Raw genomic sequence first — 23,306 nt, 5'->3', positions numbered from 1 at the left:
ATTTTAAACAGTTAAATACAACATACATAGTATATCCACAAACTGAACACATTATGTAAGCAACCACATCAAGATGAGGACTGATGCCCCAGAATCTCGTTCCTGACCTGCCCAGAGCCTTCCTCAAGGGTAACAGTTATACGGACTTCTCACAGTGAATGCTATATAAATAGAATTGTGCCATTGTACACTTTGTGCGTCCAGGAGTTTGGGTTCAACAATATTACTCAATAATATTCCATGGTTGGGGGACACCACAGCTGGACCTATAAGCCAGCCCAGCAGGAGATCCCTCCTCTCGAGGCACTCAGTATTTTCTGTTGTTCTTATGTTAGCCTTTTGAGTGGGAATGCAGTGACTCCAGCACAGTCTAATTTGCACTTCTCTGACAATGATGAAGATGGGCACCTCTCCACATGTGACATTTTCTTTTGTGGTGACTGTCCAAACAGTCTATATTCTTCTTATGGACTTAGAGCAAATCATTATATGTTCTGGATATAGGTTCTTGGTCAGGAATGTGGACTACAAGTAGTCTTCCATGCCCCGCTGGACGGCCACCCCTCCTCTTCACAACAGACTGGAGTTTTCACATGTGATGCCATATCTTAGAAGACCTGGCCCTAGGCGGGTGCAGCCTTCATGACCACCATTCTGGCTGTTCTCATTTCTGTGGTTTTTTTCATGGCATGCATCACATTCAGCACTCTTTCTAATTATTATGTTTTCATCACTCAATTATAAACTCTATGAAGACATTACAGTCACTACTGAACGGCTGCCCAATTATTGAGTAAATAGTTATTTTTAAAATATTACCAATAGCTGTCACTTACTGTGGTTACTCATCAACTGATTTAAATCACAAACAATCCAGGGACCTCCCATGCATAACCTGGCCCAGGGAGCTCTAGGTCACACAACCACAAATGGCAACCGATACCTAACAAAATAAGTCATGAGAGGTTGGGGGACTGAGTCCTGACCGAACCGGGTCTCTGTGCTTGTCGACAGTCCCTCAGGCACTATGGACAGTGACCTTCTATAGCCCAGATATGGCCCCACAGGGCATGCAAAACTTATACAACAGACGCCACTGTGCTCTGATACCTTGAAATCAATGTGTACATAAATACACAGGAAAAGAGAAAAAAAATCTGTGCAAATGAAGTCACAAGGTGGAGAAAAATTAAGTTTGTCTTCTCTCCTAATAGGACTTTTAAATATACATTTAAGGGAGTTCCCGTTGTGGCTCTAGTGGGTTACGAACCCGACTAGTATCCATGAAGATGTTGTCTGATCCCTGACCTCACTAAGTGGGTTAAGGATCCAGTGTTGCCATGAGCTATGGTGTAGGTCACAGACGCAGCTTGGATCTGGTGTTCCTGTGGCTGTGGCTGTGGCTGTGGTCGGCAGCTGCAGCTCTGATTCTATCCCTAACATGGGAATCTCCACATGCTGCACGTGCAGCCCCAAAAAAGTGAAAAAAAAAAAAAATACATTTAAAAATGCCACAAGGGTTCTCCTGCGGTGCAGTGGGTTAAGGATCCAGTGTGGTCGCTGCTGTGGCATGAGTTCAATCCCTGGCCCAGGAACATCCATATGCTGTGGGTTTGGTCAAAATAAAAGAGTATACACCTACATGAGCACAGTAAGTATAAAAAGGCAGAAAAGGAAAAAAGGCAAGTGCTGTCCCTAAGAACCCTATGTTAGTATATGAAGCAAAAAGTAAGGTATTTGAATATTCACCAATCTTTGGCGGGATAATGGGGATTTCCTATGTTACATTTTCTAATGTTTGAATTCTAAACTGTAAATTGAGATGGTAATTAGAAAAAAGATATGAAACAACTGAAAACCACAAATGAGCAACCCCAGATCAGATTCAAATTCTAAAGCCAATGAATCTATATGAAAATAATATGAACACCTCCACATGGATTCAACTGTATTTTTATTTATTTACTTTCTGCTTTTTAAGGCCACACCTGCAACATATAGAGGTTCCCAGACTAGGGGTCAAATCAGAGCTACAGCTGCCGGTCTACAGCACAGTCACAGCAATGCAAGATCGGAGCCACTTCTGTGACCTACACCACAGCTCACAGCAACACCGGATCCTTAACAGACTGAGCAGGGCTAGGGATTGAACCTCATGGATTCTAGTCTAGTTCATTACCACTGAGCCACGATGGGAACTCCTGTATTTTTATTTTAAAGGTTTTTTTTTTTCCCCCTTTTTGGCTGCACCAGCAGCACATGGAAGTTCCCAGGCCAGTGATCAAACTTGTGCCACAGCAGTGACCTGAGCTGCAGCAGTGACAACACCGTACCTTTTACCTGTTGAGTCACAGGGGAATTCCTGAACTGCAATTTTTAATTCAATCAAAATAGAATTACAAAGTTTTGACAAAGACCAGGAAGAGAAGAAAAACAAGAATGTGGCCTGAGGTTTCAGGGTTTTTTTTTTTTTTTAATATTTTAATCAAAAATAGAGAAAGAAGTATACGCTGATGGTACTCTAAGAAAAGATTTAGGAGAAAAAAGTTATTTAGTTAGAAGGCAGCACATTTCTTTCTTACTTTACTTCAAAACAACTGGTCTGGAATAGCTTGCCCAGGCACTGGCCTATGTCCTTTGACAGACACAACAAGAGTGGAAGGCTGTGTTCCTACAGAAGTGAAGAGAGACGTCACTGAGTAGTCAGCTCAGCCTTGCAGCTCATCCCAGTCCTGGTGGGAACACCCGACTCACCACAGCTGTACACAGGGCACCTCATGCAGCCCAGGGCTCCTTGTCCAGCAATGACCTGAAAACTCTACTGGTACATGTATCGACTTCAAGAGAAACAACAACCCTGGAAGTCCATTCCAGCAGTGTGGCAGGAAAAACACCTGAACACTCCCAGCTAAAGAAGCTAAAGTGCCAGGTAACGTGTTTCAAAAAAAAAGAGGGAGATGAAGGACAGGGCCTGCCAAGGGCCCACATACAAACACCACACATACATGAAGGACAGGGCCTGCCAAGGACCCACATACCAACACCACACATACATATACGGTGAGGGCGCCACCTAAAGACCAAGCACCTTCACACCCAGTGGCTCCTCCACAGGACTATGGCTTAACAGGATCAGTGGCATCTTGGGAGCACGGGGACACAGGATCAATCTCTGGCCCGGTGCAGTGGGTTAAGGATCTGGCGTAGCCACAGTTGTGGCTTAGGCAGAAACCATGGCTTGGATATGATCCCTGGCCCAGGAACTCTGTATGTTGTAGAGAAGCCAAAAAAATTAAAAATAACACTCTTTGGGGTGACTCCATGGTTCTCCCTGTAAGGACTGTCTCTATTGTCTGCATCTGGGGCACTGCCCTTACAGGCTCCCCACATCCACCTGTGCATATGGAGGGTGCAAATTCTCCCCAGAGCAAAATCCACAGCCCTATACCTTTGTGAGGCACAGTGACCAAAAAGGCTGAGGACCCACCAGGAGAGCCAAATCCTCATATCCCACCAACTCCACTGATGTTCCCCCACTGAACTTTAAAAACCAAAGTTTGTCAATTTTCTAAGTTAAAAAAAAAAAGGCACATTGTTATGTTTTAAGTTGCATTCCTTTGATTTTTTTAGTGAGAGTGAACAACATCCTTTTATGTTATTGACCATCTGTGCTTCCTTTATGAATTGCATGTTTATATTCTTTGCCATATAAAAGTTATCTTTTTTATTTGTAGGAGGCTGGGTTTTTTTTTTTAGGGGGCGGTGAATTCTCTTTTATTCTGTAACAGTCCCCATTACCCATCAGCAAAAATGCCATTGCTTTTCCACTAGGGAAACGAGGTCACTTATTTTGTGGCATCTCCCATATTCAGAAGAATTACCAGGAGTTCCCATCATGGCTCAGTGGAAACAAATCTGACTAGTATCCTTGAGGACTCAGGTTCGATCCCTGGCCTCACTCAATGGGTTAAGGATCCAGCGTTGCTGTGAGCTGTGGTGTAGGTGACAGGCGTGGCTTAGATCCCGAGCTGCTGTGGATTTGGCTATGGCTGGCGGCTACAGCTTTGAATGGACCCCTAGTCTGGGTCCATAAGAGGAGCCCTTAACCTCCAAATGCCATGGGTACAGCCCTAAAAAGGCATTAAAAAAAAGAAGAAGAAGAATTACCAGTATCACAGGAAATATGGTGGAAGGAGCGCACATGCACGAGGAAGTTGAGCAGGAAAGGGCACACAACCCACCCTACCCCCACCCCCGCGCCCACCAGGGGTGGTATAGGCCTCCCCTTCTGCTACTGCTTAAGTCAGTGTATTAGGGTAGAGCCATTACAAATGTTTCTATCGTTAATCTGTATAAGTTGGTATGACTACAGGCGCTTCAGTTCAACCGAGCAGTAATTTCCCATCTAAATGACCTCGCCAACCAGATACCTGTTCGTCCTCAGGGCAAATAGCATCCAGATTGGAGCAAACTCATTTCTAAAGAAACACTGAGATCTTTCCAGTCCTAAGGGCATTCTAAGCAAACACTGTGGATGTTTCCCATCACACTTAGAACAGAATTGACACTCTACGCCATCCAGGCTCCATCATACTCGGCACTGCAGCCACATGGGCCTCCCCTTCTGCACCCTGCACTCTCCAGCTGTCACAGCTCCAACCTGGCTCTCCAGAAGCTCCCTCCTCCAGGCCCGCTCATCTGGTGCCTGCTTCACACAATCACCGCTTGGGTTCATCTGTTCATTTGTCTATTCACTTCTTTGTAGACCTCCCACCACCATGCCCTGTCTGTGCTGCCTGCCACCTCGGTCACTGGTAGACAGCAAGTGCTTGAATGCTGCCTGGCTAAATGAATGGATGCTTTACTCATCATGCATGGTGAGAGCACTGAGAGCACAGTGCAGGTCCGGGGGTCCCAATTCAAGTCCAAACCAAAAGTAAATCAATCTTACTGCTCCTACTTAGCTTTTGAACTAGAAGGACAGTCCTCTGGTGTATGCATGGCCTCCAAAATGTACACACCTAACTTATTCAACCAGAATCCTCACCCTAAAATCATGAACACTGCTCTTCTTAGCATCCTGCCACAAGGTGACACACACCCATAATCAGAGGTGACCCCAGGGCCCATCCCGCCTGGCTTATGACCCTGAAGCTTCTGCCACAAGCTACCTATCTTCTTTTCCTTCCCTCCTTCCTCTCAATTTTAACACACCTGTCTCTTATTTTTTATAATAAATGGAAAAGAAGATTCAAGGAAACGAAGACACTGCTAAGCCACACAACTCGATCCCATCTTTTGATTCCAGATTGTGGATGTGGAACCTGCCCTTTCCACCACCATTCACATGAGAGGGTGAGACGCCCACGCCACCCCCACAGAGAGTTCACCTTGTAGCGCTCCTCCAGAAAAATGCAGTAGTAATGCCCTGAGTCAGGGTTACAGAGAGTTAAACGCTACAGAGCTCAAAGGGAGCAGAGGAAGAGCTCCAGGGAAGGCAAAGCGGATCAGAATCTTTGGGAACAGGGCAGATGTGAATATGCACAAGAGAAGGGAGGGACTCTCATGCAACCTTACTCCATCAAGTTCAACTTTTTTTTTTTTTTTTTTTTTTTTTTTTTTTGGTCTTTTTGCCTTTTCTAGGGCCGCTTCTCGTGGCACATGGAGGTTCCCAGGCTAGGGGTCTAATCGGAGCTGTAGCCGCCAGCCTTCGCCAGAGCCACAGCAACACAGGATCTGAGCCGTGTCTGTGATCTACACCACAGCTTAAGGCAATACCGGATCCTTAACCCATTGAGCAAGGCCAGGGATCGAACTTGCAACCTCATGGTTCCTAGTTGGATTCGTTAACCACTGCGCCCCAACAGGAACTCCTCAACTTGTATCCTAACAGGGCAGCCTGCCAAAGAAAGTAGGCAACTCACATCTCTGCATCCCTGCCGGAAGGAAGAGGATTACCTCTGGTCCTCCCCAGGCCAGGGCCTCTCCTGGCTCCCACGCTCATCACCTGCACAAGACTCTGAGCCACAACACACATGCTTCTGTTTTGTGTCTTATTCCCACTTGCATTTCAGAATCTAGAAAAAGGCTGCCTCTTGCTAAGATGAACCTGCACTACAGATATATTGGTCTTGCTGACATGAATCAATTTTTAAAAGAAAACTCACAATTCCTCACAGAGTGGAAAGGGTTCCTGAGACAGCTATCACCTGCTCTCAAACTTCCCTGTGCTAGAGAGTTACACGGGCTCATTTACACACATGAAGATTTCTAAGCACCAACATGGCAATTCTCATTCAGTAGTTCTTAAATATATTAGCTTTTTAATTTAAAATTTGAATGCTAAATGACAACTTTTTATTTCCTTTTAGAGTTTTAGAATTGTACATACAGCAAGTAAACATTTATCCATTTTATGCTTCTCTGTTCCACAAAAGCATACATCCCTGGACGGCAGCAAACTCCTTAGTTACTGATGCCCAAGGTCAGCAAACTTAGTGCCCATTTTACAGATGGAGAAAAAGAGGACAAAAGAGGAAAAAAAAAACCTCTGGCTTCAGGTGACACACCTGTAAGAATTTGCAGGAGGATTGGAAACTGTCTCACATTTTCTTAACGGCAGAAATCGACAGAGCAATAATTAACCCTGGGCATCTGCCTGCAAATTAGAGTTCAAACTGAGGGAAAGGAGATGCACACATGAAAAATAAAGTCTTCCTTTCTCTTCCTTTTTTTTGAATCAGGTTTCTTAGAAACATAAGGTTATGTAAGGGAAGGAGGAGGACTATGCATGTAAGACTTTCTAGATCAGATTCTAACAAATTATGTATTTGAAAATTCATTTACTCAGGGACATATATTGTTTAAAATACACCTCTGCAGGCAGAATTCCAACCTGGATCTCACAGCTTTTTACGGTTTTGGCTGGGTGAACAGGGTTATTCCAAGAATAGTCCTATGGAGCTGCTGAGCTGGGATTTAAATTGTTGAATTCAAAAGAAAATTCTGATTTCACTTCAATCCAGGAGCCAAGAAACTGAAAGTCACAGGGTTCTAACTTAAAACGGTTTCAGAGGATAGCATCAGGGGAGTCTCAGCCCAAGAGACAGCAAGGGTCAGGCAAAACGTGATCCACTAACTTCACCCTATTTGGTAGTCACACAAATGAATTTTCCTAAAAGTCCACCCCTAGGGGCCCAAGGCTTTGGGCTAGCACAGTACAGACTTTCAACCTTGGAAGCCCTGAAATGTCTACACTTTTCTTTTGGTCTGAGGAGCCCCAATCCAAGCATACAGCAACTGTTACCTACTTAGAACAAACAGCATCCTTGAGCACAACCATTAGTGCCATGGGCCAGCCAGAGGGCGGCTTCCCCAGGGATACAAGCTATTTAAGAAGCCTAATGCAGCTGCTGCACTTCTGGGAGGCATCAACCACCCTGCACACCACTCACTTTGCAGCTCCTCCACTGCCTTCATCATTGTCTGAAGATGACGACGTAGAAGAACCAGGAAAGTACGCTGCATCCACGTGATTAGGACTGCCGCTTGGAGCTGGGTTGATCGGGGAGGATCTTTCATACAGTGGAGTATGTTTTCCTTCATGAGGAATGTTACTGTAGTTCTGCTCCGTCAGATTCTTTCCGCTCGTCTCCAAGGTGAGAGCCGGCTCAGCGAGGCTGTACGGGTGGGGAGCCTGGCCCGGAGCACCTGAGCTGGGCACCTGTGGGGCCTAAAACAGAGGATGCAGATAACATGTGCATGCACACTGCCCGCACGGCCCAGTACACGGTACCTGGTCCTGGCTAAGTTTTAATCCACAAACACAGGCTCCTGCTTCACAGTAAGTTTAGGAAACTATTCCAGGTTCATTAATATTTGATGCATGTGAAGCTTCCAAGGCCACTGTCCCCCACCCAGGCCAGGCAAACCTACCGCAGAAGGAAAAGAGAGGCCTTACCACAGGCTTTGCGTGCAGAGAGGTCTGTGGAATGTTGAGCATCTGGGGGGGGACATACGGTGGCACCATCCCAGGCATTCCGAACGGATGTGGTCTGGCTGTTTCATCAATATGGAAAGAAAACAATAAAGCAACTGTGAGCGGAAGGACACTCCTCATGACAGGGCCCAGGCTAGCACGTGTCTCTATCTGTCTTGCAGTTCCTCAGGGGCCAGCAGAGCATGGGCCCCACTTCCTACAAACCTTTAGAAATTCATGTTTAACATTAAAAAATACCTTTTTTTTTTTTTTTTTTTGGTCTTTTTGCCATTTCTTGGGCCGCTCTCGCGGCATATGGAAGTTCCCAGGCTAGGGGTCGAATCGGAGCTGTAGCCACCGGCCTACGCCAGAGCCACAGCAACGCGGGATCCGAGCAGCGTCTGCGACCTACACCACAGCTCACAGCAACGCCGGATCGTTAACCCACTGAGCAAGGCCAGGGACCGAACCCACAACCTCATGGTTCCTAGTCGGATTCATTAACCACTGCGCCATGACAGGAACTCCCCCCCCTTTTTTTTAATGGCCTCATCCACAGCATATGGAATTCCCAGGCCGGGGACTGAATCCGAGCCACAGCCTACGCTGGATCCTTTAACCCATTGTGCCAGGCTGGGGACTGAACTCACACCTCTGCAGGGACCTGAGCCCCTGCAGTCGAATTCTTAACCCACTATACCACAGCGGGAACTCCAAAAAATACTTAATCCTATGAAGATCAATTTTATGCACTGGGGCTAGATTCTAACTTTCAAGAATTTTAAATTAACATCTGATAGTGTTTTTTTGTTGTTGTTGTTCATTTCCTTGAATGCCTGGTTTGTCCCTGTCTTTAATGTAACAGGCATTCTCATTCTCTCTCTGTTCACCACTGACAAAGCTGGAAGCCCTGTAGTACTCCAGGCACTAGAGGAACAAAAGGCAAGCTTTTATATGTAAGTGTGGTTACACATGCATTACACACACACTGCAGAATCAGTAATTTGGAATTTTGTACCCTTAGAACATGACTTTATAAACCTGTTCTGATGTGTGTTGGCATCTGCGCTTCATTATCCTCGTGCTAACCTGTAACAGTGAAACACAGAATGGAAGCAATGTGGAGAAGCAGCTCCAAATACGTCAGGACTGGGTCCATGGCAGATTAAAGATATGACAGAAAGCAATCAACTCAGCCCAAGCTCCAGAAACCCCAACAACCACAACACTCAGTTTCCCTGCAGGTCTGAGGCGAGGCGGGGGCCAGGGTGCAGCTGGCCAGCACAAACAAGGCCAGCACTCGGGTGAGCGTGGCCCCCATGTGAAACCCACTTCAAAATATCACAATTTACTAATGTGATAAAAATGAGGAGACTCTTCAAGGCTTGGTTCACTTGCTGAACAGTGAGGTGTGGGGGGCCTGTGATGTCAGGCTGTGAGGACAGGCCTGAGGATATGAGACCCCAGAGTGTTGTTAGGACTCAGACTACAGGAGACACAGAGAAAATACACACCCTGTGAGAACACATACAGCAGACCCTACTGGAGTCCTGCAGCTACTGTCGCTTCCATAGGTTTCTTTCAAAAACAGAACAAAACCAAGCCTAGAGTTACCTCAACGCAAATGTCATTATCAGGAAACATGTTTTTCTAACCTCAAAATCTGAGCAACACCAAGTGAAAAACATACAACCCACAAACCACTACTTCTCAGTCCACCAAGTTGTCAAGATTAAACAAACACATTTAACTGAAAATAATAATTTAGTGCCTCAAACCCTCTCTCATTCTGACACCTGACTTGGGCCTCCCTGAGCCAGTCCAGTCCTGGGCTGCACAGACACTGGAAGCAGTGAGGCTTGGCTGCTGCTCACGTCTTACTACTCCATGAGACTCATGAGCCTTGGAAGCAACAATCTGTTGGAAGATCCCATGTCCAAATGCCTGGTGCTCAGGCTGGACATGCCATAGCCCCCAGAGCACCGCACACTTGAACAGAAAGTCTGGCAGAGCTTCCATCTTCTACTGAAGAATGGCTGCAGGACAAGAAGTCGGGGAGTGGTGGTGCTGGTGTATGTGCATACAGTGCTGGTGGCACATGTGGACGCTCGCCCACAAGCTCACACACTCTCTCTCTCTCTCTCTCTCTCTCTCTCTCTCTCTCACACACACACACACACACACGTGGGCTCACATACACAGAGAGACATTCCTGATCAAACAATAAGTCCTGAACCTCTGCATGTGAGATACATGATGCTGTAACTGTTCAAGTCCCTTCTCAGGTGATTCTGAATTTTAGCCAGATTTTGGGCAAAAAGAATATTATAAAATCCATTCAAGCTCTTATACTGAAACTCAAATCACTGTAAAAAGTCTAGTTTACACTCTCTTGTAGCTGACCTGACATACTTTAAATTAAGAAGAATGATAGATTGGCTTCTTCAGTTACACAGAAGTATTCAAGTAAAGATGAATATTTATGTTTCATTCTATTTTTGGCCATTATATACTATCAACTTCCTGAAAAGCACAAACTTTTCTCAAAAAAAAAAAAAAAAAAAAAAAAAAAATCCTGGAGTTCCCATCGTGGCTCAGTGGTTAACGAACCTGACCAGTATCCATGAGGACTCGGGTTCAATCCTTGGCCTTGCTCAGTGGGTTAAGGATCTGGTGTTGCTGTGAGCTGTGGTGTAGCTCACAGACGCAGCTTGGATCCAGCGTGGCTGTGGCTGTGGCGTAGGTCGGCAACTATAGCTCTGATTTGGCCCCTAGCCCAGGAACCTCCATATGCCTCAGTGTGGCCCTAAAAAAAAGACCAAAAAAAAATCCCCCCAAACAAAAACACTCAAAGGAGTTCCCGTCGTGGCGCAGTGGTTAACGAATCTGACTAGGAACCATGAGGTTGTGGGTTCGATCCCTGGCCTTGCTCAGTGGGTTAACGATCCAGCATTGCCGTGAGCTGTGGTGTAGGTTGCAGACGCGGTTTGGATCCCATGTTGCTGTGGCTCTGGCATAGGCTGGTGGCTACAGCTCCGATTCGACCCCTAGCCTGGGAACCTCCATATGCCACGGGAGCGGCCCAAGAAATGGCAAAAAGACATTAAAAAAAAAAAAAAAAAAAACACTCAAAAACTATAACTTAAAAGCAAAAATGTCCAAGGAAAGAACATTTTCTAAAATCATATTTCAATCACTGACCTAAAATAAACTTTTGAGAACCCAGAGAACTAGTTGCTATTCTATCACAACCTCATGAATTAATTTGTCTACGTTTCTGTGAAGCCTGCAGAAATGCCTAATAAGTGAAGGCCTGCCTCTATACTGCATGCCTTTTTGTAAATAAGTTCTTGTTCTCAATGCCCTCATGTAGCTAAGCAAAGTCATTGTCTGAATTCTCTGTGACAAGGACATCTTTCTCAGAACTGACACACTGGTTCACGGAGGGGAGAGTAACACCACCAGCTTCTCATTCTCCTCTTTTCACAAATACTAAGAAAGGTAGGCTTTTGTTTAAAAAGTACACACAGACTAAAGACAAATTTAAGCAGAAAAAAGTGTTTAATTACTACATGAAAAATTCACATAATTAAAAAGTATTTTAAATATGAAAGACTTTTACAATAAAGAGAAAGAAAGCATGTGTTAAAGCCCTTAAAGGTGTGCTCAGCTATGTATGCTAGCAGATAAGACAAGCTGTGCGGTATCCACTCCCTCGAATTACTTACTAAGCTTGTATGAAACTAACCAGATTTTTTTTTTTTTTTTTTTTTTTTGTCTTTTTGCCTTTTCTAGGGCCGCTCCCGCGGCATTTGGAGGTTCCCAGGCTAGGGGTCTAATCAGAGCTGTAGCCACCGGCCTACACCAGAGCCACAGCAATGCAGGATCCTAGCCGTGTCTGCGACCTACACCACAGCTCATGGCAACGCCAGATCTTTAACCCACTGAGCAAGGCCAGGGATCGAACCCACAACCTCATGGTTCCTAGTCAGATTTGTTAACCACTGCACCATGACGGGAACTCCCATATTTTTTATAATTTTTTTTTTTTTTTTGGTCTTTTTAGGGCCAAACCCAAGACATATGGAAGTTCCCAGCTAGGGGTCCAATCAGAGCTGTAGCTGCTGGCCTATACCACAGCCACAGCAGTGCCAGATCTGAGCTGCGTCTGCAACCTACACCACGGCTCACGGCAACCTCGGATTCTTAACCCACTGAGCAAGGCCAGGGATTGAACCCTCGTCCTCATGGATGCTAGTCAAATTTGTTCCTGCTGAGCCATGACGGGAACTCTCTTTTTCCCTTTCTTTTTTATGAGATTTTTTTCTAAATTAAAATAAGATTTAAAAAGGAATGGTATTAATCAAGTGGCTCTACTGAGAAGTAGTCAACCCTACCTCAACCTAACAAATATTTATCGATTACCAGGCATGTTACTGTGAAGATGTTATAATAAGCAGACAATAATAACAAAAGTAATATTTCTAAAAAATTCTATATAGATGGGTGCTGACACATGATTTTCAAGTGTTATAGAAAAAGCATAGCTTTGAACATTCAGATTCAAAGATTAGATAAATCAATATATTCCCTACCATCAACACCAGTTTTTTCTATCTTTTTTTTTTTTTTTTTTTTTTGCCATGCCTAAAGCATGCAGAAGTTCCTGGGCCTGGGATCAAACCCGAGCCACAGCAGTGACAACACCAAATCCTTAACTATGCCAACAAAGAACTCAACACTACTTTTCAAAACTTGCCAAAAAAAAAAAAAAAAACAAACAGTGAAAAATTTGATGTATTTACTCTACATCAACATAAAGTTATATGAAGGAGAATTTTACACAATTTATGTTCATGCTCTCCCAGATAAACAGCTGCCAAAGGGAGGCTCGGGTGGGAGACAGTGGTAACCAACAGGACACTGGGTGGCCTATGAAGTCTGGTAGGCGGGGCTGAAGACCAGGCGAGAAGGCACAGCCAAGGAGGCATGGGACTTTGGGGGAGGAGACAGAAATGGTCCTGGCTTTTGATGTTTTTGATAGTTTTCATTATACTCCACACACACACACATTACAGGCATAATCTCCATCACTTGTTTTGTTCCAAAGAATCATACTAGTAAGACATAGTCAACGGTGTTCAATTCCTCACACATAGCTCGGCACAAATGATAAAGCTTTCCAAAGAAATAAATGATTCAAAATCAATAGTACTAACTTATATCATTGTTTATGGTGTTACCCTAGTGTACTGTTAGAGTATCATTTAGAAAATAGATTTATAAAATCTACTCACGTATGATCTTGATTTCACTGACATGAATTTTTCCTCAGCATCTCTTTTAACATGTGCTAAGTGCCCTGCCAGTTTCCAGAGAGTCCCAACTCCCACGAGCTGGGGCAACTGATACCTGTCTGGAGCTGCAGCACCAGCTAGGCCTCACAGGAAGGGCCAGCGGCCAGGGGAGAAGCCCTCACAATGGAAGGCCAAGTACAGGGCCAGGAAAAGTAAGATCATGAATAAAGCAAGCAGGCACCTGAAAGAATTATGAGCAATTAAAAAAAAAAAAAATTAACGCAAGGAAGCACATTTCGGGTCAAGAAACAGGTCAGGTGAATGAGTAAGAATTTTCTGAAAATAAGAGCAGTTCAACAATGACAAGGGCTGCTTTGACTGCTTGACAGTTGGTGCAGGAATATTCCATAGCTGGGAGGTAGCCGAATGCTTACACAGCATCCTGGCCATTCAAATCTCTTCTGGCCCTAGGTGTGGACAGCACTTTATGTGGACCTCAGAGGATACAGCATCCTTCAAGTCCATGTGGTACCTGGGCCTTGAAGAGCAAGAGTCTGGGTAGTGATGAATTTATCCCAAATTTTATCCAAATCTATGAAATTCCTGGGCTCACTTAATCAGGTCTATACTGTAGGCATTAAAGAGCAAAAAAAAAGAAACTTAAATCTCATTCAGCCACCCACATGGTTTTTTAAGTCTATGATAAATCAAGACAAATCAGTTTCTGTCTTCCTGTGGATGTTAAAAAGCACAAACTAAAAGCCTAAAGGCCTTTATCTGGAGCACACCGATAAGCTTAACCTGCAGTCCCCTCTGTCACTGCATACTGAGAAACCATCAACAGACCTGATGACAAGCTGTGTCCATCTCAGGGAGACACACCTTGCACCCTTTTAAACCAGGCAGCAACTGAAAGGAGATGTGTTTTCAGTTCTTCCAAAATGACTAATTTTCAGGTTTTAAAAAAATGACCTTTCAAAAAGCCAGGAGACCAGACAGCCTACACCACTTCATATCACATCAACTAAAATAAACTCACTAAAAACTGAATGAAAGGTCACAGGAACAGGACTGAGAGACTCCAATGATCTCCTTGGGAATCAAGGAGAAAGAATAAGTAGACTTTCTATTTAACAGGATAACATTTTCGCTTCTCTCTGGCAACATCTATTCTGTTAGATCCGTAGGGGCTTGTTATCAAGGCCATTTGCATTAGCTTTAAAAAGAGAAAAACTGAAAAAGATGAACATCCACACATTTCAGGGGAAAAAAAGGCAGGTGCAGGAGGTCCCTTGTGGCATAGTGGGTGAAGCATCTGCTGTCACCGTGATGGCTGGGGTTGCTGCTGTGGTGCAGGTTCGGAGCCACTGGCCAGGGAACTTCCACATGTTAAGGGCTCAGCCAAAAAAAAAAGAAAGAAAGAAAGGAAAGAAAAGAAAGCAAGTGCTGAATGATAGGTATAATACAGAATTTAACTAAAAAAAAAAAATCAAAACACTACTATTCAGTATGAATAAAAGGATTCTAATTGTAAAAAAAAACCCCATACTACTATTTATTATTCCATATATATGAGATAAAGAAATACAAAAAGCATTAGAAAGGAACAGACATGACTTTTAGAAAAGCCTAAAGTATTTCTTTAAGACATTTGCTAAAACTGGTTAGTAGGTACTCTAGTGCTCATGATACTATCCCTTGTATGACTCAGTTACTTTCAAGCTTTCCATAACAAGGAAATTTAAGCAAAAACCTTGGAAAGAGTGGGTTTAGTAAGCTATAAGGCTGACTATTACATAACTTTTTTAAGAATGCCAAATTTCAAAACCTTATTAATAAAGTATAGCAACAGTATAATAGTAAACACTTGTGACAATAAAAAAAAAATTAAGTGATCACTATAACATTAAAAAAACCTGAAAATATTCTAGATGATGACCACAGGACATGGTTAAGCAGATTCCAGTACATCCCCACTAAGAAACATTAGAGAAGCTCTAAAAATACTAAGGTGGAGTTCCCATCGTGGTGCAGCAGAAATAAATCTGACTAGGAACCATGAGGTTGCGGGTTCGATCCCTGGCCTTGTTCAGTGGATTAAGGATCCGGCATTGCCATGAGCTGTGATGTAGGTCTCAGACGTGGCTCAGATCCTGTATTGCTGTGGCTGTGGTGTAGGCCAGCAGCTACAGTTCTGATTGGACCCCTAGCCTGGGAACCTCCATCTGTGTGGGTGCAGCCCTAAAAAGCAAAAGAAAGAAAGAAAGAAAGAAAAATACTAAGGCAGTGAGTTCCTGTTGGAGGCTGAGCAGTAACAAGCCCAACTAGTATCCACAGGATTCAAGTTCAATCCCCAACCTTGCTCAGTGGCTCAAGGATCCGGCATTGCTGTGACTGTGGCGTAGGCCGGAAGCTGTAGTTCCAATTTAACCCATAGCCAGGGAACTGCCATATGCCATGGGTGTGGACCTAAGAAGCTTAAAAAAAAAAAAAAAAAAAAAAAACCTAAGGCAAACCTTTGGCGTTACAAGGAAGTTCCATAGGTACACTGCTGGGCAGGAACAAGGCAAGTTATCTCATAGTATGAACTGCTGATCCCACGGCCTGGCTAGTCAGCCCTTGGAGCAGGAGGCCTGTGCCACACTTGCAGAATAAGCCTGGCTGCACGGGTGATGGCGGGTGGACAAGGGTCCTGAGGGCCATGTCACCTAGCATAGGGTGGCAGTGACAGCTGAGAAGGCACCTGACTGTTCCTGGCTACAGTTTGAGCCACAGGAGCAGCATGAACAGCATTCCAATCTCTCACTTCTGTTCCCCAGGCACGTGTGTATACAGCCATGGTTTTCTATTCTGGGCAGGTCACACTATGGACTCTGCATGACCTCTGTGTCCTACCCACAGTGGACCCAACCAGGTGACTCTGGGTCCTGGAGAACTAACAGCCTCTCATCAGCAGAGGAACCCCAGCAGACGCCATTCCTTCTTTGCAGATGTGTCTTCGTGTTTGGGAGGGGAAGGGAACACATCTCCCAACAAGCCCCCTTATGCTGGGAGTGTGTGTTTTGGGGGAGGTAGAGCTATATTTTCAAAGAGATTGGCTACACAACCTAGAAAGCCCAACAACAGTCAACAGAACAATTTGTCGAGCCCTATGCAGACTGTGGCCACAGGAACCCACCTTCTTGAGACACCACAAAGTGATGCCTTCCAGCAAAGCCACAGCCCAGAATAAGAGGCCAACTGACTGGTCCTTGTTTCTCCATTACACTTGAACTTGTATCTTTCTGAGCCCTGGTCGCAAGAGCTGGGGTCCAAGAACACCAACTACAGGGTCTAATTGTTCCTGTTACGACAGTAGGCATTTGCGTTCTCTTGTGGATGGGTCACCAGCATTTGGCACTGAGGTTTGCCAGTCAGCATTTTGTGAATCAGGATCCTCTGACCCAGTCTCGTAGAAGGGGGCCAGCCTTGGGGGCCTGTCAGGACACAAGGCTGAAGCAGGCTCCTGACACAGGCAAGCCTGTCAGGGTAAGTCACACATGGGGGCCTCTCCACCAACAACTAGGAAGTTTCTACAGCCAGAGGTCCTTTTTTTGTGGTCACTATAGAGAGTCTGTTCTTTGGTTAGTGACAGTCCTCTTTTCAATATAGTCCTCTTTGCCCAAGCCTCTATTATTTGGACATGCCATCTTGCTGCCCAGCAGACTCCCAGGTCCCCAATGGACCCCCACTTCTGTGCTCCAAGGGCCCAGGGGCCACGATCACCTCCCACCTCCCTTCCCAGCCCCCTCTCAGCTTTCATCATCCACCTAAAAGTTGAAGCATACTGAATCCCCCCTCCCATTTCAAGCCCCCCCCCCTTTATGGAAGCAATGCGAAGTGGATTTGGAGGACTGGTGCTGACCACCTATCCCACCCTCTTCCACGTCTTACAACACAGAAGCAGCTGCAAAGCAGAAATCTTTCCTAGGATCCCCCACCCTTTGTTGAGGACTACGCAGCCACATGCACCTGCACAGGGTCTGGGAGCTGTGAGTGTCACATATGCAGCTTCCTCACCTCTGCTGACGACTCCTACCCTGGCCACTGCACGTCTCTCCCTGTGGCCACCCCCCACTGACCACCTCCTCTCCCAGCCTGTCTCAAGACCCCGCTACAGAGCGGTCTCCAAAGAAAACCTCCCTAGGGCATCCTACCTCTTTCCATGGCTCCTAATAGTACTCAGGGTGCACACACAATAAAGAAAAGCTAGGGGACCATTAAAATAAAATTCAGGGTGCTGGAGTACAAGGAAACATGACCAAGGAGATATTAGTAATATTCCCCTGAGGTTTATTTACTATACAAATAGTGTGTATGACAGTTTCAAAATAATTTTTTACAATAAAAAATCCTTCAGCGAATTCTCCTGGTCCTAAGATTAAGTCTAAAATCCATGGCCAGGCATGGTCGCTGCATACAAGCCTGATGAGCATCACCAGACCACTCTCTCCCTTGCTTCCTGTGCTCCAACCATATTCTTTTGTTTCTGTCTTCTTTGTCCTCTCACCTCAGGACCATTATACATGCTGTCTCCTCTACATGTATACTTCCTCTCTTCTGTCACCTTGCTAAATTCTACTCTACACTCAAACCTCACCCAAACAGTAATTTAACTGAGTGGAAGCAAACACTGGTTTAATCCGGAATTGTTTTAACTGGGTTGGTCTTTCTTGACCTTCCTGTCTACACTCCGGTACGATTCCCTATCTCAGTCCTCTATAAGGGCAAGGATGACATCTACCTCGTCCACCACCTGGTGCGACCCTCAGCACAGTGCGTGGCACAAGCTGAACATATTGAGAACCTCATTTATTCATAAAAAATTATAAATTACGTATAAAAATTACTGTCTTTTGAGCAGTTTTACTTTACTAGGTGTATACACCTTGCATCAGTGTGGTACAGTTGTTACAACTGATGGTCTAATATTGACACATCACTATTAACTAAAGTCTATAGTCTACATTAGGGTTCCCTCTTGGTGTTGTGCACTCTGTATGTTAGGACAGATTTACAAGGACATGAATCCAGCATCATGGAATCACAGGGAATATTTTCACTGCTCTAAATATCTTGGGCTTTGCCTATTCATTCTTCTCTTACCTGCAAACCCTGGTCATCTTACTGTTGCCACAGTTTTGCCTTTTCCAGAATGTCCTGCAGTTGGAATCATACAGTATGTAGTCATTTCAGACTGGCTTCTTTCACTTAGTAGTGCATAGTTAAGGTTTCTCCATTGCTAATAGCCCATTTCTTTTCCTTTTTTAGGGCCACACCTGCAATCTATGGAAGTCTCCAGGCTAGGGGTTGAATTGCCACCAGCCTACACCACAGGCACAGCAACACCAGATCTGAGCCGCATCTGCAGCCCACCCCACAATTTGAGGCAACCCCGGCTCCTTAATCCACTGAGCGAAGCCAGGGATTGAACCCACATCCCCATGGATACTAGTCAGGTTCTAAACACACTGAACCACAATGGGAACCCCTTAATAGCCCATTTCTGTTCAGCACTGAATAATCTTCCTTTGTCTAGAGGTAACAGACTATTTACTCTTTCACCTGGCGAAGGATATCTTGGTTTCCATGTCTTGGCCACTATGAATAAAGCTGCTATAAACATCCACATGTGAACATACACAGAACATACATGTTTCCTTGTGAACATACATTCTCAACTCCTTTGGGTAAATATCAAGGAGCAGGGTTACTGGATCTATGGTAAGAGTATGTTTTGTTTTGTAAGAAACTGTCAAACTGTCTTCAAAAGGGCTGGACCATTTTGTATTCCCACCAGCAATGAATGAAAATTTCTGTGTTCCACATACTCAGGAGCATGCGGTGGTGACAATGTTCTGGATCTGGGCCATTCTAGTAGGTGTGCAGTAAGAGCTCATCTATTTTTCACAGAGGAAGGCCAGGAGGACAGTGTGTGCTTCTTTAGATTCACTGGGCCTCTGTTTCATTTGTGTGGCTTTTTACGTATACACTAGGATGAGCTCAAGCCCACAGAGTCCACAGTCACAGACATGAAGTGGATCTCTAACATCTCTGTCTTATTTGTTTTTTATTATTGTTGTTTTTCTTTTTTACAGCTGCACCTGTGGCATATGGAAGTTCCTAGGCTAAGGGTTGAATCGAAGCTGCAGGTGGCAGTCCACACAACAGTCACAGCCATGCCAGAGCCTTAACCCACTGAGCAAGGCCAGGGATCGAACCCACATCCTCATGGAGACCACTCTGGGTTCATAACCTGCTGAGCCACAACAGGAACTCCTTGTTATTTTTAAATTCTGCCAATATTTTGAAGCACACCTAGGGTTTGAGAACTACCTGTTCAACAAGAGAGCCAAATACTGCTGACAACGCAATTCTTTCAAATCTTACTTGTGCTTACATTTATTGTTTTTTTTTTTTTTGTTTTTTTTTTTTTTGTTTGTTTTTTTTTTTTTTTTTTGGTCTTTTTGCCATTTCTTTGGGCCGCTCTCGCGGCATATGGAGGTTCCCAGGCTAGGGGTCGAATCGGAGCTGTAGCCTCTGGCCTACGCCAGAGCCACAGCAACGAGGGATCCGAGCCGCGTCTGCAACCTACACCACAGCTCACGGCAACGCCGGATCGTTAACCCACTGAGCAAGGGCAGGGACCGAACCCGCAACCTCATGGTTCCTAGTCGGATTCGTTAACCACTGCGCCACGACGGGAACTCCTGTGCTTACATTTAGATTTTGGGTTCTCTGGAGAGACAGTAGACAACAAGGGCAAAGATAGAAAAGACAAAATTATAATCATCTCTAGACACACAGTTCCCACAGTGTTTCTGATATAGTAAATGCTTAAAAAATAATACTAATCTCACCTGTAACTCATTTTAAAAATCTACCCAGTAGATAAAAATATACATAAAGCGTAGGTATTATATACATCCATGATCTATGTTATACAATGTAGGTAATTTCTGGGAGCCCACGGTACAAAGATAGAATGGACTGGAAAACATTTTTCCGCCCTGAAAAAGACCACACATTATGCAGACCAGGCCTCCCAGCAATGGGACGTGGAACATGTGCATTTCCTGCACATTCCACAGCACCCCAAAACGGTGAGGAGGTCTGAGGAGAGAACCACAGACTCAGGAGGAAAAACACAGAAAACATCGCAGGTCACTCCCACGTGCGCCCACCCAGGAAGGGTTTTCTTTTGAAAATCTAGAATCCTGAGGCCAATTAGGATCTGGTAACAGTTCTGCGGTAGAACCTAAAATTCCAGCCAGGGAGTCAGACTTGGTATTGTCACTGCTGTGGCTCAGGTTCAATCTCTGGCCCGGAACTTCCGTATGACGAGGGAGAGACCAAAAATAAAATAAAATGAGCTAAAAAAAAAAATAAAATTCCAACCGAGTTTAGAAACCTCTGGTTAGAGTCAACTCTCTCCATTTTTATTCTCAATAGCTACACTCTAAGTATGAGTCTGGAAGATCTCTTCAGAATCCTACACATATTCTAATTTCTAAAATGATTAATACAGACAGGTTCTAATGAACAAGAAACTTATGTTTCCATATTGGTTGTTCAAAATTCTGAATGTGTTTTCCTGTAGAATAATATATTGAGCTATGGTTGGAAGAGACCACTTATGTCCTAGCTCCACTTATAAGAATATTTATATGGAAAATATGTCTTAGGTTCTAACTTAGGATGCCAAGAAAGTATTTCCATACCTTCTTGTAGGCTCTTGATTTACATTTCAGTCATCACCCTCCACTTAGTTCCACGGTGGGACTAACGCACATATAGGCAAAATCACCACTATCTGCAGATTACTTTAGTTTCTCTACACTTATCAGAAAAAGTAAACGATTTTTACATGAATCTTTCTGCTGGCTCCAAATTACATGCACATTAACTTGGAATAAACCTTCCTTCCCAACCTTGCCCCAAGCTCTCTCAATGTCATCCCAACATTCCAAACCATATACTGTCCTCAACTTTCTGCCCTGTTGTGATTCTGTACTTGTGCTTTGTTAAGTCTCTTGCTGTACAATTCAGATTTCTGTAATAGTCAGAAGCAACAGGAAATGCTTTATAACAGGATTTATAGCCAGGTATCACCTACATTAACCTGCTTGAAAATATTACTCTAAATACTCCAAATTCATTACCAGTTATATCCATAAACCACTGAGGGAAGGTGAAAGAGAATTCTTCACCTTAGAAATGAAGAAAGCTTCATTTCTAAGACACCTCATTATGTCCTTTGATGATTTAATAAGTACATGAAAGCACGTTATAGAACAATAAATAAGAAGCTCAAACTTAATCTAAGGTAGTTCTTGCCTTTTCAGAATATCTTCAAAACTGCTGCCATTCAGATTACTGCCAAATGTTAACTCATGTGTCTTTATCACTTTTACCCCTATTTTCCTTCTCTAATAAATGTTCTAGTCAAGTATGCTAGAATGAATATTTAAATTATAACGGTCATATGAGAATAAAAACATCACTACAGATACACATGGAACCAAGTACATCCTTATGCGAACTCCTTCCAAGCTTTCTGACCACTCATTTCAATATTCACTGCTTTTTCCAGACAGCCTTCCTACATGAACAACAATGAGAATATCTGCCAAGGAACAAGCATTTATTAAAGCATTTTACACGTATTTCTCTCTTATTTTATTTATTTTAGGGCCGCACCCGCAGCCTATGGAGGCTCCCAGGCTAGGGGTCTAATCAGAGCTATAGCCACTGTCCTACACCACAGCCACAGCAACGCCAGACCTTTAACCCACTGACTGAGGCCAGGGATCGAACCTGTGTCCTCATGGATGCTAGTTAGATTCATTTCCGCTGAGTCACTATGGAAACTGCTATTTTCTCTTTTAATATTCATATAAATATCTTATTTTAAAAAAAAATAGGAAACACAAGGCTGGGGACAGTGGTATGGGGATGTCCACAACTCTGCCTCTCACCTGTCTCAGTAACATCCACTAACACCCTCTGTGCCAGGAGTAAAATCCAGATGCCATGACCTGACCCCAATACATCTCATCTTCCCCTAAAGTAATCACGGTAGCAAGTCTCTCTCCTTCGGTAGCAAGTCTCTCTCCTTACAACACTCCCTGTCCCCCTTTCCAAGAGTAACCTTAAATTACACCTAGTCGTTTCACTCTCCTAATTCAACCCTTTGTGGGTTAAGTCATTCAAGCAAATATTTACCCACTATGGCCAACCCTAACCCTAACCCGCCATGGTTTGTGAGTGAAGGGAGCAGATAAGATCCTGGGGTTGTCAACCCCTGGACCCCTCAATGTTCAACCCTGACATTCCTGGGAGGAGGAGGGGGATGCGAGATGTGTAGAGAATTAAATTGAGGTGACGGGACAGAGAAGTCACAGTGAAGCCTGGATCTCAGAAATGGAAACACCCCAGGCCCAGGAAGTCAAGGAGAGAGGGCCGGCGCAGAGCCAGTGCCCAGCCCCCGCAGCAGAGCTCGTACAGCACATTTCAGGAAAGAAGGCAGGGCCTGGAGAGTGAGGGGCAGAGGCCAGCAAGAGCAAGAGCTAGACCATGGTGGGGGAGCAGGTATGCAGCTGGGAGTTTGTTCCAGGCATGACAGAAGTAGAAGGGCCAACTGGCACCTTCATTTTTTTATTGTTTATTTTTACGGCTGCACCTGCAGTACATGGTAGTTCCTGGGCTAGGGGTTGAATCAGAGCTGCAGTCAGGCTACGCCACACCCATGGTGACAGAGGATCCAAGTCACATCTGCGACCTACGCCAGAGCTTGCAAAAATACCGGCTCCTTAACCCACTGAGGAAGGCCAGGAATCAAACCCACATCCTCAGAGAGACAGTGTCAGGTCCCTAACTCACTGAACTGCAACAGGGAACTCCCCAGATGACACTTCTAAACACTATTCTCGCTGATGGGAAGGAAATGAATGGCATGGGGACTGGGGAATCGGGGCTGGGTACCGAGTGAA

At 44.5% G+C, this 23,306-nt stretch overlaps 1 protein-coding gene across 2 annotated transcripts in view; it reads right to left on the bottom strand.

The window, feature by feature from the left end:
• The window catches only part of FAM120A (constitutive coactivator of PPAR-gamma-like protein 1), a 113,281-nt gene that overhangs the window by 47,391 nt on the left and 42,584 nt on the right, over window positions 1-23,306 (bottom strand). For both annotated transcript variants that reach the window (XM_021088177.1, XM_021088178.1), the window contains 2 exons: window positions 7,961-8,058; window positions 7,455-7,732 (listed from right to left, as the gene is read on the bottom strand). In XM_021088177.1, coding sequence (XP_020943836.1) covers window positions 7,455-7,732; window positions 7,961-8,058 — 376 coding nt within the window. The remainder of the gene's footprint in view (window positions 1-7,454; window positions 7,733-7,960; window positions 8,059-23,306) is intronic.

This window comes from Sus scrofa, chromosome 3 (genome assembly GCF_000003025.6).
Source record: "Sus scrofa isolate TJ Tabasco breed Duroc chromosome 3, Sscrofa11.1, whole genome shotgun sequence".
Lineage (NCBI taxonomy): Eukaryota > Metazoa > Chordata > Mammalia > Artiodactyla > Suidae > Sus > Sus scrofa.
The sequence above is the reverse complement of the archived record's forward strand: the minus strand, read 5'-3'. Positions and strand labels throughout refer to the sequence as shown.